The 16,151-nt window shown below is 41.1% G+C and overlaps 1 protein-coding gene across 1 annotated transcript in view; it reads left to right on the forward strand.

The window, feature by feature from the left end:
- DNAI1 (dynein axonemal intermediate chain 1) overlaps window positions 1-16,151 on the forward strand; it is a gene marked incomplete at both ends in the record, with an annotated part of 149,341 nt that overhangs the window by 1,933 nt on the left and 131,257 nt on the right. The window contains 5 exons of the mRNA XM_082335571.1: window positions 9,940-10,008; window positions 11,843-11,941; window positions 12,854-12,934; window positions 14,495-14,621; window positions 16,014-16,093. Of these exons, the coding sequence (XP_082191697.1) occupies window positions 9,940-10,008; window positions 11,843-11,941; window positions 12,854-12,934; window positions 14,495-14,621; window positions 16,014-16,093 (456 nt within the window). The remainder of the gene's footprint in view (window positions 1-9,939; window positions 10,009-11,842; window positions 11,942-12,853; window positions 12,935-14,494; window positions 14,622-16,013; window positions 16,094-16,151) is intronic.

Below are 16,151 nucleotides of genomic sequence, written 5' to 3' on the forward strand. Positions count from 1 at the left end.
CAAATATTCCAAAACGGAGAGGCTTTGATTCACATGTTATTTGAAAAATTTAATTAATGTGCTGTAAAGGCATTGATTTTATTTTAAAGCTCTTGAAACATCATAAACTGTTTAAACTCTTAGGATTTTTGGCTTTTCACATAACTTTCATTACAATAACTTAGAAGACAATAATTTTAACTTGTCCTGTATTGCCTTTCCTATTGCCTTGAGCTTGTTAAATCTGATTGCTGTTTCATGTCCCTTTATCTACTAGGATATTCTAGTGGAAGAATCGGGTGGCTCTGGAGCCCGGAGGCTTTTGCCTTATTTTCCCTGACTCAAAATATAGCCCATATCTCAGTGGCTTTGGGAGTGTGGGGACTGGACGGCTGTGCCTTTGCACTGCTCACTGCCCAGTCAGGGCCTGATGATTGTATTTACTGAGCCCTGATGGCCACTATAAAATAAATTGGTGAGTCAAGGTCTAGATCCCAGTTCTTGACAAGAAAATCAACTTTGGAAATAAATGAATAAGCTCATGCCCTTCTCCCTCATGCACATTCCTCCTCTCTGCCAGTGTTTATAGTGAGGCGGGAAGCAAGCCTGCTACTTGCTGGTGAGGCTGGTTTTTCTGCTGAGCATCATCTCCGTAGGCTTTCAGTCCTTGTCCATTTCATTGCTAATTCTCCACTAGCAATATGCTCTTTTCACCTGTCCCTGTGTTTTTTGTTCTTCTATTTCCTATATATTGCTTTGTTCTGCTCTGCCTCCTAGGTTTTTCATTGCTGACTGCTTTCCCTTTGAAAATTTTCTTCCCAAGATTGTTCTCAAAGCTGAGATAGTTACCTGAACACTATCAGGTCCTTCTCTTTTACTGCAGGCCACTTCCAGCCCCTCCTCTGCTTTCATGGCTGTGTGTTCCTCAAGTGCTTTGTGATCAATTCTTTATTTCTTCTTCTTTTCACTTACAGGTGGTGGTTGTGTGCCCTTCTGTGGCTGTCTTGCATCTGCCTTCTCTTCTGACATCTGTTTCTGGCTTTATTTCACTCTTTTTTTTTCTTTATCCAAGTGACTTCAGCCTCCACTTCAATCTCCAACTACCTGATGTCTTTTTCTTTTTCTTTGAAAGAAATCTTCCATATTCCTGGGTGATAATATGTCAAAAGCCGGTTGGCCATCAGAGATAAAGGCTGTGCCTTTCCAGATGAATCGTTTGACTTGATCTGAGCCTTAATTAGAAGCATCTTTAGGCTCTTGTATGTTTGTGTACATTAATAAGAAATGTGTTTTAGTGTTCAAAGTCTGTTAAAATAATTAGGTGTGTCTGGATCTCTGTGTTCCCAATGCAGCTTTGTAAATAATAATACTTACGTATGAAGCTCTGAACTTCAATAACGGCTTTCCTTTCAGGTCTGAAATGCGTTATGCACAATTGAGCTCCACAGCATTTTGGGAAGATGTAAAACTATGGAAAGGCAAAAGCCAATGTCCCTGCATCAGACTGAAGGGAATGGAAGAATTAGATTCTCTCCCCCCCCCGCTGAAAATGAGGTCTTGAGTGTGACAAACAGGATACTCAGAAGTAGAGTATTCTTTAAAAACAGTGACCTGTGTGGCATGTGCATGGATATGCAGAAAGTTGTTGATAGGACAGGGAACAGCACCCTGTTAGCCTGGTATCAGTCCCATGCATGGTCCTGGATGTTGAGAGAAGGTAGCCAACGATTTTGAGATTGTTATTTTAAACATGGTTATCAGGTATGCTCTTGGAGGTGTTGATTGCAGATTTCCATGTCTTTGCTTTGTGGCTCAAGGAAAAGCCTTGTGTGAGCAGTGGAGAGCACCCTGTGCTGCTGTGTACCTCTGTGGCTGAACTCCCCCCAAGGAGAATCAAGATTTCATTATGGTTTCTTTGCATTTACAGTGTGCAAAATGAGACTGGCTGGTCTTATCACTTAAGGTCAACCCCACTGTCAGGTCACTGACGCAATAGGTCACTTATGCAGTGTTAGGAAAGCACCTCAGTTTGGACAGTGAGGCATTTCTCATTACACTTGACTTGTGGTCTTGCACCCACTGACATGTAAGCAGCTTCTTTGCTGTTCAGCAAGTTGTCAAAGAGAAACAAAGAGACCCCCTCCCCAAACACAGTCAACAATCAGATGCATTTTACGTTTTTTGCCAGCAAAGGCTTTTAAGGTGCTTACTGGCTCTTAAACATGCATTAAACCATCCATGGAATATAAAATACTCAGTTTAGTGTCTCTCAGAAAACAGATTATAAAACGTATTGGCAAATAGCTCTTAAATTGGCATCCCTAGTGTGCGTAAATGGATGTCTGCTGCAGGGCAGGCTAGAAGTTACTTTGCTTCCCTTTGGCTTTGTTTCCATTCTGTGCTTCTCCCCTCCTTGTGCTGAACGGTGGTTTACTATGGAGATTGCTGATATTCAAAACAAGAGTAAAAAGCTAGCAGGGAATTATAAAATGGTTCTACAGAAATGTCAAGCTTAGCTCTTATAATAACTCTCCCTCTTCCCCTTAGAATCCCAGAAGCAGCTGCATTCTCTTTTTTTCCAGATTATGTGTTAATCTCTGTGCTGTGCTCCAGAGGAAGCAGGAATGATAATGACTCTGCTCAGGAAGATGAAGTAAACTTAGCAGGAGCGTTCTGTGATTGCTCAGCCTTGGAGTCTGATTGTCTTATGGTGACAGCTAGCATGGGGAGCAGAAAGGCTGCAGGAATGTCTCTTTAATGATCTTAAAAAAATGTAGTCTGGGTTTGTCATTGCCCTGACGCATGTTTCATTAATACGTAATCGATTTTCAGCCTTTGGAAAATTTGCTTAATATGAACTGACAGTTCAGCTTTGCAGACTAATCAACCTGCATCATCCCTGACTCTGAGTTGTCTGGTATTTTAGGTTGGATCTGCACATCCCGATCTGCTCAGCCCACCTTGTGGTTTAAGCACAGGGAGAAATTTCATATTACTGAAGGAGTTATTGAGTAGTGGTGTGTCTGGCTCCTCACCTTGCAGTGACTGGTTGCAAGAGCTAGTTTAATCTGACAGTATAGGATAAGGACGTACCACCCAGCAAAGGCTATATAGTGAGGAACCTCATCCTGGATGGCAGGACAGCACATGTGGTAGCATCATTGCATCTTCTACTTGATTAGTCAGGGCAGGCCTTCAATCTGAACACGAGGGATGGACACATTTTTCTCTGAAGGATTTCTGCAGTCACAAATTCAGGATTTAACCCAGCTCTTAAATGAACAGTTGCTCTTGAGAGTACATCTCTGCTTCCTGGGACACCAAGACGATTTATTTACCACCATCATTGCCACTGACTAGTCAGAGGTTTCCTGCAGCAGAGGATGAAAGAGTTGAAAAGTAGGGCCGTGGAAAATAGCTGTTAAAAAAGAACCAGACATGATTGTCCCAGGACTTGGAAAAAGCTTCTGAGCTTTTGCTATTCAGTCAAGAAGGCAGGTACTGATAGTCCTGTCTATTTTGTATAAATTTGCTTAATGAGTCTCAGATCAGCAATTAGTGGCTGTCACAGATCAGCAGTTAGTGGCTGTCACATGGCCAACAAAAAGAGAGTAATAATGACTATGGATAGAGTAAGCAAGAAGGACAAGACTTGGATGGATGGTTGAGTATGATTCTTTATTTTCCTCATTTTAGGCCAAGCTGGAAGCATATTACTGAGGTGTTGAGGGCAAAACTTCCACCAGACATTGCATCTCTCTGATGCTTGTCCTCCCATTACAGGTTTCTGGGATGCAGAAATAAGATAGCTCTTCCTAAATGCCAGCCTGGTAGTGCTTTTTCATTTACAGCAATGTCCTTTGGAAGGTAGCTGGTAGTTTCTTCTTATTTTAATTTTCCTGGTTTATAACTACAGAGAAATATTTAGACGAATTTCATTTGGAGACAACCCAAACATCATACCTAAAAATACAATTAGAAATGCTTGTTGGATAGGTCAGCAACAGGAAACCTTCCTGCTGAAGGACTTGATTTTGCAGCTATTTGCATCTCCCAATGGCTTGTCTGCGTTAGAGGGAGCTCTGGCAAGGGAAAGGAAAATTAAATGGCATTTAAAGCATCACTTTTCAGCTGTTTCCTCTCTTCATCTGTGTCATCCTGTTGGATTACTGTATCTTTGCAGTAGTCAGTAGTCAATTTGCCTTGTAGCATAGTCGATGTCTGGGCCAGGGAGGAATTTCTAGATGCTGCTATCATAAACACATCCTGGAAGCAAGGTCCAGAAAAGAACAGTCACTTGAGTTTTCTATATCCTTAATTTAAGTATTATGACTGTTACGGGCTTTCACTGTGGGAACTATGATAATCTGTTCATTTATTTAGTGTAAGATGGTCATCAAAGTAAAACATGTTTAGCATTGCATAAATTCTCACTCTGGCATTTTTCGCTGTAGCAGTGGAGCACCTCCCAGGGTGGTCAGGGTTATGATGGTGACCTGGAGGTGAGAAACTCCTTATAACTCTTTAATGCCTCCTACCCGTTCCCTGGTTCCCTAGCAACGTCTCTTTTTTTCCTAATATAAATCCTCATAATTATTCACACTCCTCTTCTTGTTAATTATTATTATTATTATTATTATTAGAAGCAGGGAAAGTAGCACCATTTATTAGGAAGATTTAGCAAGACTGTTGATCCTTACTGTAGCAGGGCCATCTTCAGTTTATATAGAATTTGCTAAAATCTAACTGTTTGGATTGAAATGTTCTTTGCTGAGTGTGACTTAGGCTATATGTTAAAAAAAACCACTCTAGATGCTGAACAACATAAACCAAAATACTAGTAGCAACTCACTGTCTGAACTCTGTCCATGCTTGTAAGTCTGGGAGAGCTTAAGTGAGGCAGGGAACCTACAAAAAACAAAGTAAGTAAGTGTGTCATTATGGAATTAAGCTGTGTATCATAATGTCTGTGGCCAATGGGATGAGTTAAAGGTTGCCCCAGCAACCTTAATTCTCACATTTTCTAACTTTTGAACGCTTCTCTTTGAGATGCTAATAATAGTCTGTTAACTTATAATTTTTTTTCTGTAGCTAATTATGTAACAGCAGAAATGTGCTTGAATTTGAGAGATCCATATGAAGGTTAGTCCTTGTCGTGAGCATCTTTCTAGTGAATATACAATCATTATGTTGATTTACAGTTATAGTTTATTTTTTATTTGTATTGCAGATGCATTTGTGACCTCTTCCTTGTTGTACAAACACTGTGTGATGTGGAACAAAGAAATAGCTCTCAGAGCAAAAGGATTAAGTCTTAAATAATAGTTTATGGATAACACGTTGATACAGTAAAAAAAAAGAACGAGGAAGCAAAGACCATCATTATGAGCCGTGGTGGCAGGACACCAACTACCTGGGTGGAACTGAGGACTCTTTACGGCTAATGTGGCAGAGAGGAGTGCTGGCTTTGGAAAGATTTACAGAGCAAAAAAGATAGCAAAAGGACAGAACACAGATACACCAATAAAAAGGAATGTCAGGACTGCCTTTTCCAGCAAGGGGCACAGCAGTAGACTTTGTGCTATTGTGTGAATTAGGAGGCAATGTAAAAGATTGTGTATTCTTGACTGACCCATGTTTGTTCCCCACCTTGCTTCTTGTGATAGTCTTAAACAGATCTAATAGTTTTGATGAGTGTTGCCTAGTGCTAATATTGCCAAAATACTAGGATGTCATCTCATCTCTTCATGTTTGGAGTCCAGCTGGATTCCAACAGTTTTAGGTACTTTGGGATGAACGTTCCGTCACCTCAGGCACTCTGCTAGCATAGGCTCCTGTAGGTCATCCCTGCAAGGATGATGCTTGCATCCCGAAGGCTGCCTTCTGCTTTTTATACTGACTTTTGCAGAGCATCGAGTCAAGTAGAGTTGCAGTCTTTACCTTCACCAGCCAGAGTCCAGGATATCCAACAAATAAGATATTCAACTTTCGTTGTTGAAGTAGGTCTCTGTGCTGTGAGGGATGGTTTATCTAGGCAGGAGACCAGAGTTTTGCTGAAGGACCCTGGAATGAGCTAAGGACCCACACCTTCCTAGTCCCTACTACCACCCGCCAGACAAACCTGCGCTCATCTGCTCCAGGTATGGCTGTCCTGTCTTCGTGGAGCACATACGGAAGAAAGCCCAGGGCCCACAGCGGTCAGTGCTCCCGTCCTCCTTCTTCAGATTTAGCACACTTCTGGAGTGGGCTAACTGTGCCCATACTATGCAGCACTTGGCCAAGGATCTGTGTGATAGCCAAGTAGGCCTAAGGCATAATTGGGTTGGAGGGGGCTGTTGGAGTATTTTTAGTTCAAAATACCAGAGATGATAACTGCAATTTTATAACCGTCCTGCCAGTCATGTTCTTGCTCCCTGCTGTGGGGAACTAATTCACTTAGTTCCCAGGGAGTCCCGAAGCAAACTGCCACAGTCAGGGAGCGGGGTCTGGCAGTAAAGCAGGAATGAGTCAAACGGAGAAGGGCGATTAATCCCACCAAGTGATGCGATGAGACCCCTCCCTTGAACACCCTCTCCCAGGTGTACACAACTGCTACTCTTTGATAAAGGGTTAGAACATGCATGAGATCGAAGTTCAGAGTTTCAGAGCCTGGTTCTTTTTTTAGTCTGTAAACTGTGTTACACTCAAAATCTTGTTTACAGGCAAAGAGGAGGCACACATATATCTAAAGCTAAGAATTTAAAGTTAGTGTGACAGAAATCTTAGTCTAAACATTCTCATCAGTCCAGATGTAATTATTACAGAAAATAAGAAGTACTTCTGTGAAAAACAAAATTATTATTATTAATAATAATAATAATGATGATGATGATGATGATGATGATGATGATGATGATGATGCAGTTAAAATTGTTGCATGCAAGCTTCTTAGTTTCTACCCCTTTTCTGGTATTGTGCTCACCTTTCTTCTGGTCCTCTGGTTCCCAAGGTTGATGGTTTCATTTGCTGTTGTTGTTGGTGGTGTTGGTGGGGATGTTATGGCAAGTTGTCAGCACCTGCGGTCCTGCACTGCGAAGGATAAGATGTCCATGTTGACAGTTTCTTCTTCACTCTAGGACCTACTTGGAGTTTCTTTTGTATGTTAGCTAACACACTTTCACATCTTTCTCTTTCTTCGTTGGTCTGGTGTTCCACATTACATCTGATGTTACTGTATATGATGCTTTTTAAGTATGCTAGATACTATTATTTTGTTTTCTTTGTTACCTCTAAACCCAGCTTTGTTCCATTCCCCTGTCTGCAGGTCTGCATTTCGCTACTCAGCCAGTACTTACAGCTGCAGGGTCTCTGATGTCAAGCCTGTACCCCATCTCTTATCATCCCCTGCCTGTACTCCTCTATGCCACACCCTGGGTTTCCTCAGAGTCTCTGTATCATACCAGGCCTGTACTATATCATTAAGTTACAGTGATAAAACCATAATGGTACTGTACAAAGACAAAAGAAATAAAGCAAATTAGCCATGGGCCTCTGGTTGATTAGAAAAGTTGCTCACGCTCTACCCTACAAATCCTTTGTGGTGTGGGGAGCAGGGCAGGGTTTGTGCTGCTTTCTTCCAGTGCACTCTAACTCTAGCTTTTCTTCAGTGTCACTTTTGGATTTTAATACAGTTGAAGATATTTATTCACAGGTGGCTCTTCAGATTATCTTAATTGACATGCGTGCAACTGCCAAAACCAATTACCCTCAGATTGCCTTGTCAATGCCTTTGCTGCTGGATAAATGCTTTTATAGACTCATTTACAAAGGGTAATAGTGAGTAGGCTTTGTTTCATGTTTAAAATTAAGAGTTTGATTTTGATTTGGATCTGAATAAAATTCTACTCTGAAAATCTGTTTTAAATTTTGTTGCTTAAATCACATATAATTCACATGTAGCATGGTCCTTGTAGAACAGGGTGCTCTCTTGCCCATTGCCGAGCAACTGAAGCAGGGAGACAGGCCAGCTGTGTAATCCAGCGGGCTCAGTAGTGGTTGTGATGCTGGGGCTTGTAGGCTCTCCGCTCTGCTCTGCTACCAGCCCACTGTGGGATTATAAAGGAAATGTCATAACTATTTTCTCCACTTGAGTCATAACAATTTGTATTTCAAAGTGAGGCACATTTTCTAAGCATAAAAAGGTATAGGTCTGCTCATTTTTCATTTCTTTTAATATGTATCTTCTGGATTAAAAATAATCCCTGACACCTTGTTAGTAACAGCAGTTCTACGTGGCTTAGCTTATACAAAGGGAAACACTGGAAGTCACAGTCTCAGATCTCTGCCACAGTTTGTTCTCCTCTGAAAATGTTTCTTTTCAGAATTCTTATTTTCAAGTCTTAAAAAGTAATGGGGCTTTAGAAACAAGAACTGGGATACTGGGTCAAAGTCATTACGGCTCCTTAATTGCTTAATACATAGGAAGCAGATGGTAGAAGTGAATATTTAATTTTCATAATGAAGGGGAATCATGAGAGGAGCCTAGGAATCTCTGTTGTGCTCCTTAAGGTGTTCATAAGAGATACGGAAAAGGGGATGAACAACAGAGAGTGTGATAAAGCTGGGCTTTCCAGTATAAGAACAAGGAAAACCAGATGAAAGCAGCGAGTGGCAGACTTAAAAAGCAAGCAGCAGTTCTTTGCATTAGCATGTAGTTGTACCGTGGGAGTCCTTGCTGTGGAAGTTGTACATGCTAAAAATGCGCATGGATTCCAAAATGACTGAATAAATTTGTGGAGAAAAAGATCCGCTGATATGAAATAAAAAGGGCAGCGTTTCTGATTCAAGTCCCTGTGGGAAGCTGAGAGGGCATCCTGGAGAAAGCTCCATAGACATCTGCTTTTGAATACTGTTGGAGAGAGATACTTAGCTAGGTGGACCTTTGATCTGAGCTGAAAGGCGCACTCTAATGTTCTTCTAAAGAAAATCAATAATATCAAAAATGAAAATCAAAATGATAAGATCAATGGGATCTTTCTTCTCCACCCCTTTGTTTTCCTTCCCTTTTCTCCTCTAGTATCCCCTTCTTTCCTGTCACAAAGTCAAACACTTTTTCCAAGTAACTCCTCTGCTTTTCCCATCTGTCCCATCCAATGTTATCTGGGATCCATCCTGAAACTGTTCTTGCCAAGGCTTCTCATGCTGTCTCCTTTGTTTGATTTATCGGCTCTCTCTCCCTCTGTCGTCTGGGTTCTTGGTCCTGTCTGTCTCTTAGCATCTTCTCAAAAAGGTTCTCTTCATTTCCTCTCGCACTTTCTGTAAAGTTTTCATAAAGCTTTGTCATTGGTGCCCTTCTGTTATTCCTTAACGTCTGGGTAATCTCCCTTAGAAATACTCTGTAAAGCTCCCTGTAAACAACTATTTCAGTGTTTTCCACGGTTTTTCAGCACTCATGGCTATGTAGCTGTGGATCTGCTGTCTCCGGGCTCACCGTGACAAGCAAGCATTTGGGGCAAGAGCAGCCTCTCTGTGTGTTTGATTAAGGCACTAGAACCCTGTGTGTGTGACATTTAGGTGTATCACAGGCAGTAACAAGGATAGCACCTAGCGTTTTTTCATGTTGATAAACCACTGTCTTGTATTAGAATCATAGAATCATAGCATCGTTTAGGTTGAAAAAGACACTTAAGATCATCGAGTCCAACCATTATCCTGACACTGCCAAATCCACCACTAAACCATGTCCCAAAGTGCCACATCTGCCCATCTTTTAAATACCTCCAGGGATGGGGACTCAACCACCATTACAAAAGTGACTGCCTTTCATTCAAATGATTTCTAGACAAAATACTGGTATACTTGGCTTTTGAAACATACCATTGCAGCAAACATCAGTAAGCACATTAAACTTTTATTCTGCTTTGGTTAAATTAGAAAACACTATGCTTTGAATGTTTAGATTGCGTTATGTTCTCGCTTCAGGGCCAAAGTGGACCTTCAGGAGGAAAGGCAGTACAGCCAAGGCCAGCTAAAGCTCTATCTAAAAAACGGGTAAGATCCACAAGTCTTAAAAAATGTTTTCCCCTTCTTTACCTATGAGATGCAAACTAGATTGAGTCTGAACAATTGCATGTTGTATGGAATTGGTAACATTCCAATTGATTTAGCAGTAAGGGGTTCCACTGAGAAGGGAATTACACTAGCAAGTTAGAATAAAAATGGCAGCTAAAACAAAGGCACAGTTTAGGTAAAGTGCAAGATGAAAAAGTTAAAATAAAATGTTTGGTATGTAAATTCCAAAATACAGGCTGACATAGACTGTGAGAAAACTGCCTGCTCAGTTTAGAAAATTCAAAAGGTAGCCCATATTCACTTAGTTAATACAGAAATACAAGCATTAGAGAAAATAACGTTAACTTTTTGATTGTTAACCTCATGATAATGTTTTTACTGTCAGGCAAATAAATGCTTACAACATCCTTATTTAATCTGCCTTGCTCTTATTTAGCTCCACTGGCATGGATGGAAGAAGGACAGTTTACATGCCTTTAAACGGGCATGGTGATAAACAGCTTTTCACTTTCTTAGGACAAATCACAGTCTTGTTAAATGTTCCTCTTTTGACCCTTTAAAAATGGAAAGTTATTTACTTTTAAATGAAAAACATAAATAAAAATATTAAACCCACAACACTTTTTTATCTGTGTCACTAGGGAAAACGGCACTGAACTAACTGGCATTGAATTGTGTATGATAAATATCCTACAAACAGTTGTTCATGTGGGGAGCGTTAAATCATAAACCGCTGTTCTGCTGTCATAGTCTGTTGTGTATCAGAGTACCTGACCTTCCTTACAGCTTGCCTCATTTCAGCTCCCTTGGGGAAAAAAAAAAGCTGCAGCCTGTCACTTTCCCTGGATGCCTGGCATACGCAGAATTCTCTGTTACTTTCAGCCGCTGCACATTTTTACAGAGCATTGTGCTTTTTACCTTTGTGGCGCTCTGCAGATAGCAAAGTTTGCTGGTCCAGTCTCTGTACCTGCAAACAGCATACACTTATACCCTGGACTCATCGGCGGCTCTGTATGACTATAAAGTTTAGCAGACCTGAGAGAACTGTATTCAAAAGAATGATTGATTTATTTTAAATCAACCCATTACACATTTCAAACTGAGGGAGAAATTTTGCCTGGAGCAGTTAAACACTTTGATTAAGAGAATATACCCAACTTTGTGTTCTGGCAGTTTATCTGTAATGACAATTAATTGAAATTCGTCCCTGGAGTGATTCATTTTCCTGTTAATGATATCATATCATGACAGCAACCCAAGCCCAGCCCAAGGAGAGCAGCTCTCTGTGTTGGGAGAATGCAGAACCACAGGCCTTTGCAAGAAAATGGTTAACATTCCTCCGGGAGCCACATCCCTGCAGCTTTGTATCTGACACTAATTTCTAAGTGTAGCTTATAGGATAGCACTTCAGAAGTAATTGCAGGTCCTTGACTTGTGCCCTTGAGTAGTCCTAAAGTATTGCTCATTTGGGTGTTATATGGTCAAAAGAAATAGAACTGCCAACTTTGAAACTGAAACTGAAGTGAGGTTACTTGAGTTTGGTTATTGGAGTTACTCCAGTTTTGTTACAGGCCAGGAATTATCTTCAGACAGCAACTCCTCCAACTCACTGAACTCTTGCTGACAAGTGTAGCCATTCAACAATTTCAAATTTGGGCCTGCAATTTGGGGTTATCTGCTCTGCTCAAAGCACAGATGGGCAGGGGAATGCTGTTTTTTCCTCCTTGCTCCATGCCTGGAGAAGTTCTGCTTTGGGAGGGAGCAAAACAGTCACAATCTTGGTGCACTAATGGGTTTGTTGTTCCTGTGCTAGGACGAAGATCTCTCCACTGAAGCGGGAGAGGGAGTAGATGAATGGGCGGCAGCAAAGACTCTAGTCAAACCCCCAGATCAACTGGAGCTGACTGAAGCTGTGAGTAAAACAGTGCCTGTAGTTGTCATGAGAAGTGTAGAAAACTCCGTAAGCCAAAGCCTACCTCTTACCCATTTCTTTTGGAGCAAATTCTGTGAGACTAAAACTCCAGTACTTGCTAAAGTATGGTATCTGCAGCATAAACGGAAATGGCTTTCAGCAGGAAAACAGGGAGAATGTACTTTGAAACACAGTTCTGGCCTTAAGACAATCTGTGTGGAGTTGAGCCAAGAGGGGGATGGGTCAGGGCTTCCCTCAGATAAGGAGGACCCCAGAACCAACCCTGAGCTTTTTTCGTGTGTGATACACAGGACAGGGAGGTGTCCTACAGTTTTATGGCCATTTCTTCTTGGGTTGGTTCAGTAGGATTGCAGTCACCCTTCCAACTGCAGTTGTCTCTCCTCGCTGCTGTGTAAAACTCTAACATTGTTCCCTGTCCTCCAAGTAGCTGTCAAAGGGAAGCTATATGTAATTCCCCTCACTCAGGTAGTGAAAACAGTTAACACCAGTACTGTTTTTTGTTTGCAGTGGTTGACCCTGCAAGCACTGCTACTGTGCTTATTGTTTATTTTTCGACGGTGTACGCTTCAAGACATGGATTGTCTTTCTTGCCCTATAGAATGCAGCTAGCATTTTTCAAGTACTACCATAGCTTAGATAAGAATTAACATGACAGCTAAAGAATTCAAGAAAACCCACTGAAATACTATGGCATGAAGCGAAATGACTGTGTTGGATTCCACCTTTAAGCTAGCTTGCCTCCTAGCATTGTTCTTGTGGAGGCATCAGCTGAGTGTATTTGCAGCAAACTGAACATCATAAAATTGAGCATAAACCTGGTGATTTTTGTATGCTGTACATTGTGGTAAGAGTGGAGTTTATTTATGATGCTATTTTGTTTCCATTCCAAAGGAATTAAAAGAGGAATTTACACGCATCCTGACAGCTAATAATCCCCATGCTCCCCAGAATATCGTCAGATACAGCTTTAAAGTAAGTGTGGCACGACTTGTAAATCCAGGATGAGATTTTTTGCAATTAACTGGTTTTGTGTTTCCCTTTGATTTATAGCCAGGTAAATTTCCTTTTAATGTGACTTCATCTTGTTATGTACTTACTGCCAATCATTCCTAAACGGTTTTTGCAGAGGGTAAAAGTCCAAAAGCATTGACATATTTATTTGGAAGTAGGATATAACAATTATTCAACAAGATCTGGCAGCGAACATAATGAGTGCAGCCAATGTCAGGCGGTACCTTTTTCCATTCTGTGGTGGTTAGAAGACAAAAGGCAATGCTTTACTCAGTCTGTAAGACAGTTATGCCTCAGTATCCTCACATCAAGATTCAGTTGTTTGAATTATAGGAGAGTTCAGAAAAGTGCTTTGTGAAATCACTGACAAGAGCTCTATTCATGATGAGTAGGAGTGAGCAGGGGAGGGTGCATCACATACTGCCAGGAAACATCCAAGAGTCACACCTTCACATTTGTGTGTGCAGAGCATATGCTGCGTTACCCTGGGGCGGCCTCCTCCTGCTAGCATGTACAGCTAGCAACACAGACTGCTGCAGGAGGAGAGTGGAATGATGACTTTGCCTCCCGCTCCTCCCTTGGAAGGGTTACACCCCCTGAAAGAAGGGACACAGGGACAGCTCCTCCAGCTCCAACATTGGATTATCCCCAACCTTTGGCAGGGCAGAGACAAGCAGGTGAAATATTCCCCAGCCTGTTGCATCTCGGTGCTACTGTAACTAGTTTGACCAACTGTTACATGAGATCACCAGAGAAAGGAAATCAGTCTTGTAGAAGCAGATAAGGTCACTTTCTCTTCTATTTGATGTTTTCATATTTATGGGATAGAAAGAGGTGATGAATGATCCATATCTTCAAATCCTCCACAGTGACTGAATTGGGCTCGATGCTATACTGTGATTGGTACAGAAAGCAGTCATATCTTTAAGAAGAAACTGTTGCATCATCTGTGGTCTGCAGTGCCTTCTGATTGCTTTTAGGTGCAGCTCAAAATCTTAATACACGGTTTGAGCCTAGGTGCATGGCTGCACTGTAGAGTGGTCCACAAGTACATGCCAATCAAGCTAGCTTCAAACAGCTGAGTTCGGACAGTGCTTATAACCTGGGCATGGTACGAAGAGCCTGTACTGTCTCCAGATCAGAGCTGCTCTCTACCTATGGTGCTGATCTTGTGTAGGTACAACAACTCATTCAGGGATCTCAGCATAACAGGACATGAGAGTCTCTTAGGGAGTGCTGTGTAGTAGAGGTCCACTAGAACTATATTTGAACTCGCTTGCTGTGGTAATGGTGGAGAACTGGAGGTTTCATGTTCTTGCTTCTTTTCATTGTATTTTAATTCATGGCTCTCAGTGTCCTGAGATATAAATACCTGCTGGAAGAAATTCAGTGTAAATTTGCCAATAACAAACATGTATTTATCAGTATGGATCTTCTCGGCTTTAGCAATTTTGGCTACACAGCATTTCTGGTTTAAAATATTTTTCCACGCTGATTTTGTTGTTTTTTTCCTCTTTGTAGGAGCGAGCATACAAGCCAATAAGCTATGTGGATCAAATGGCCATTCACTTCTCTTTGAATGGAAACATGATACTCAAAGATTCAGATGAAGGCAGACGGCAGAGTATCAAATTAAGCACTGCAGCAGGTGGGTTTACTATCTGAAACCACAATCATTTTCAGCTAGGCACTGGTATCACTTATTCAACATGAGGGAATCATCATGCTTCATAACCATAGAATTGAACAGCTCCTATTTTAGCTTGCATCCTTCTCGGGAAACAAAACCAGAAAAAACAATCAGCCAGATGTTTGCCACAGTGTAGAAAACGGTGCAGGCTTTTTGAGCCATGTGAATGTTAACACTGAAATTTTCAGAGCTATTTATTGTCTTTTAAACATCTTCCACTACCATTAGTTGGACATACATGCCTAAACTCCTTAGCCTGCTTTGAAAGTTTCAGCCATGATTTAAAGTATTAAAGGAGAAATGTGTGGAGGCTGGGTGACCGTTCAGGAAACTATCAAATACTTGACCAATTGTTACACTCTTCCCAGGACATCTACTTCTGGACAATCTGAGACACAAGATATTGAGCTATTTGGGTCTTTGATCTGAGCTACTATCACCATTCTTAGGTTTTCAGTCTAAAAGACACCTTAATCAGAGGCTGAAAAGCTCTGTTGTTAGTAAAGAGTTCTAGGTTTGAATTTTCAGCACAGAAAGATGTACTGCCTAGTGATTTCCTCATATTTCTGCTGTTTGTGAAAGGAGAAGTTGTGTCACAAGGAGTGGTGTCCACCTCTCACAATGGTAACTGTCAGGCATGATGATAACACTGGATAAGCTCCTGAGAGTAGTTGTTACTTGCAGCTTCTGAGGGTCAGTGCCTCTTTTATTTCACACTTAACAAAATGTGCATGATGATTTGAAGTAGGACAAAGTGCTGAATAGGATCTTCAGTGCCATGAAAGCATGGATTGTTCTTGCTTTTCATAGATTCCAAACCAACTAGTTTCAAGCAGCTTGATGCTAGCATGACTACACACTCAGGGCTGTGATTGGAATGTAGACATCCATCATTCTCTAGCAAGACTAGTATATTCATTTTTATCCATATAAATAAGAACAAACCATGTTATAACTCCTATGTGCCTTGAAAGCATTCTTCATGGTTGTACATAATTGCAGCCATTTTTGCAGGGCAGAAAGGTCCAGAGCTGAAGGGATACCCAGAAACAAAGTTACTGAGATCAGAAGTGGATTTCAGAAGTTTGATATGAATCAAAATCAGGTTTTTTTGTTCAGTCCAGACAGAATTACTGCCGTTTCATTTTAGTAATAACATTGTCTCCTTTTGTGGTTTTGAGCAAATAATAACCCTCCAAATTGGGGATTGGTTACTGTGTTGTCTAATGAGATAGCATTAGGAAAGGATGCATCTGTATATTAATGCTTAAGAAGATAGAAGGATCTGCAGAATATGGGATAATATGTCCTATTATCCTGGGCTTATTCACTTATCCTTTCTGTCATCAGAAAAGGCTCCTATTGAGACTTCTGCAGTAACATCTGAAGAGGCAGAGATTAAAGACGAAGAAAGCACAGGAGATACTCAGGTAATTCTCCATAGTCAGCTGAGAGCTGTCCATTTTATTTTTAATACGAGATTTGAAA

Source organism: Platalea leucorodia, assembly GCF_965183815.1.
Source record: "Platalea leucorodia genome assembly, chromosome: Z".
NCBI lineage: Eukaryota > Metazoa > Chordata > Aves > Pelecaniformes > Threskiornithidae > Platalea > Platalea leucorodia.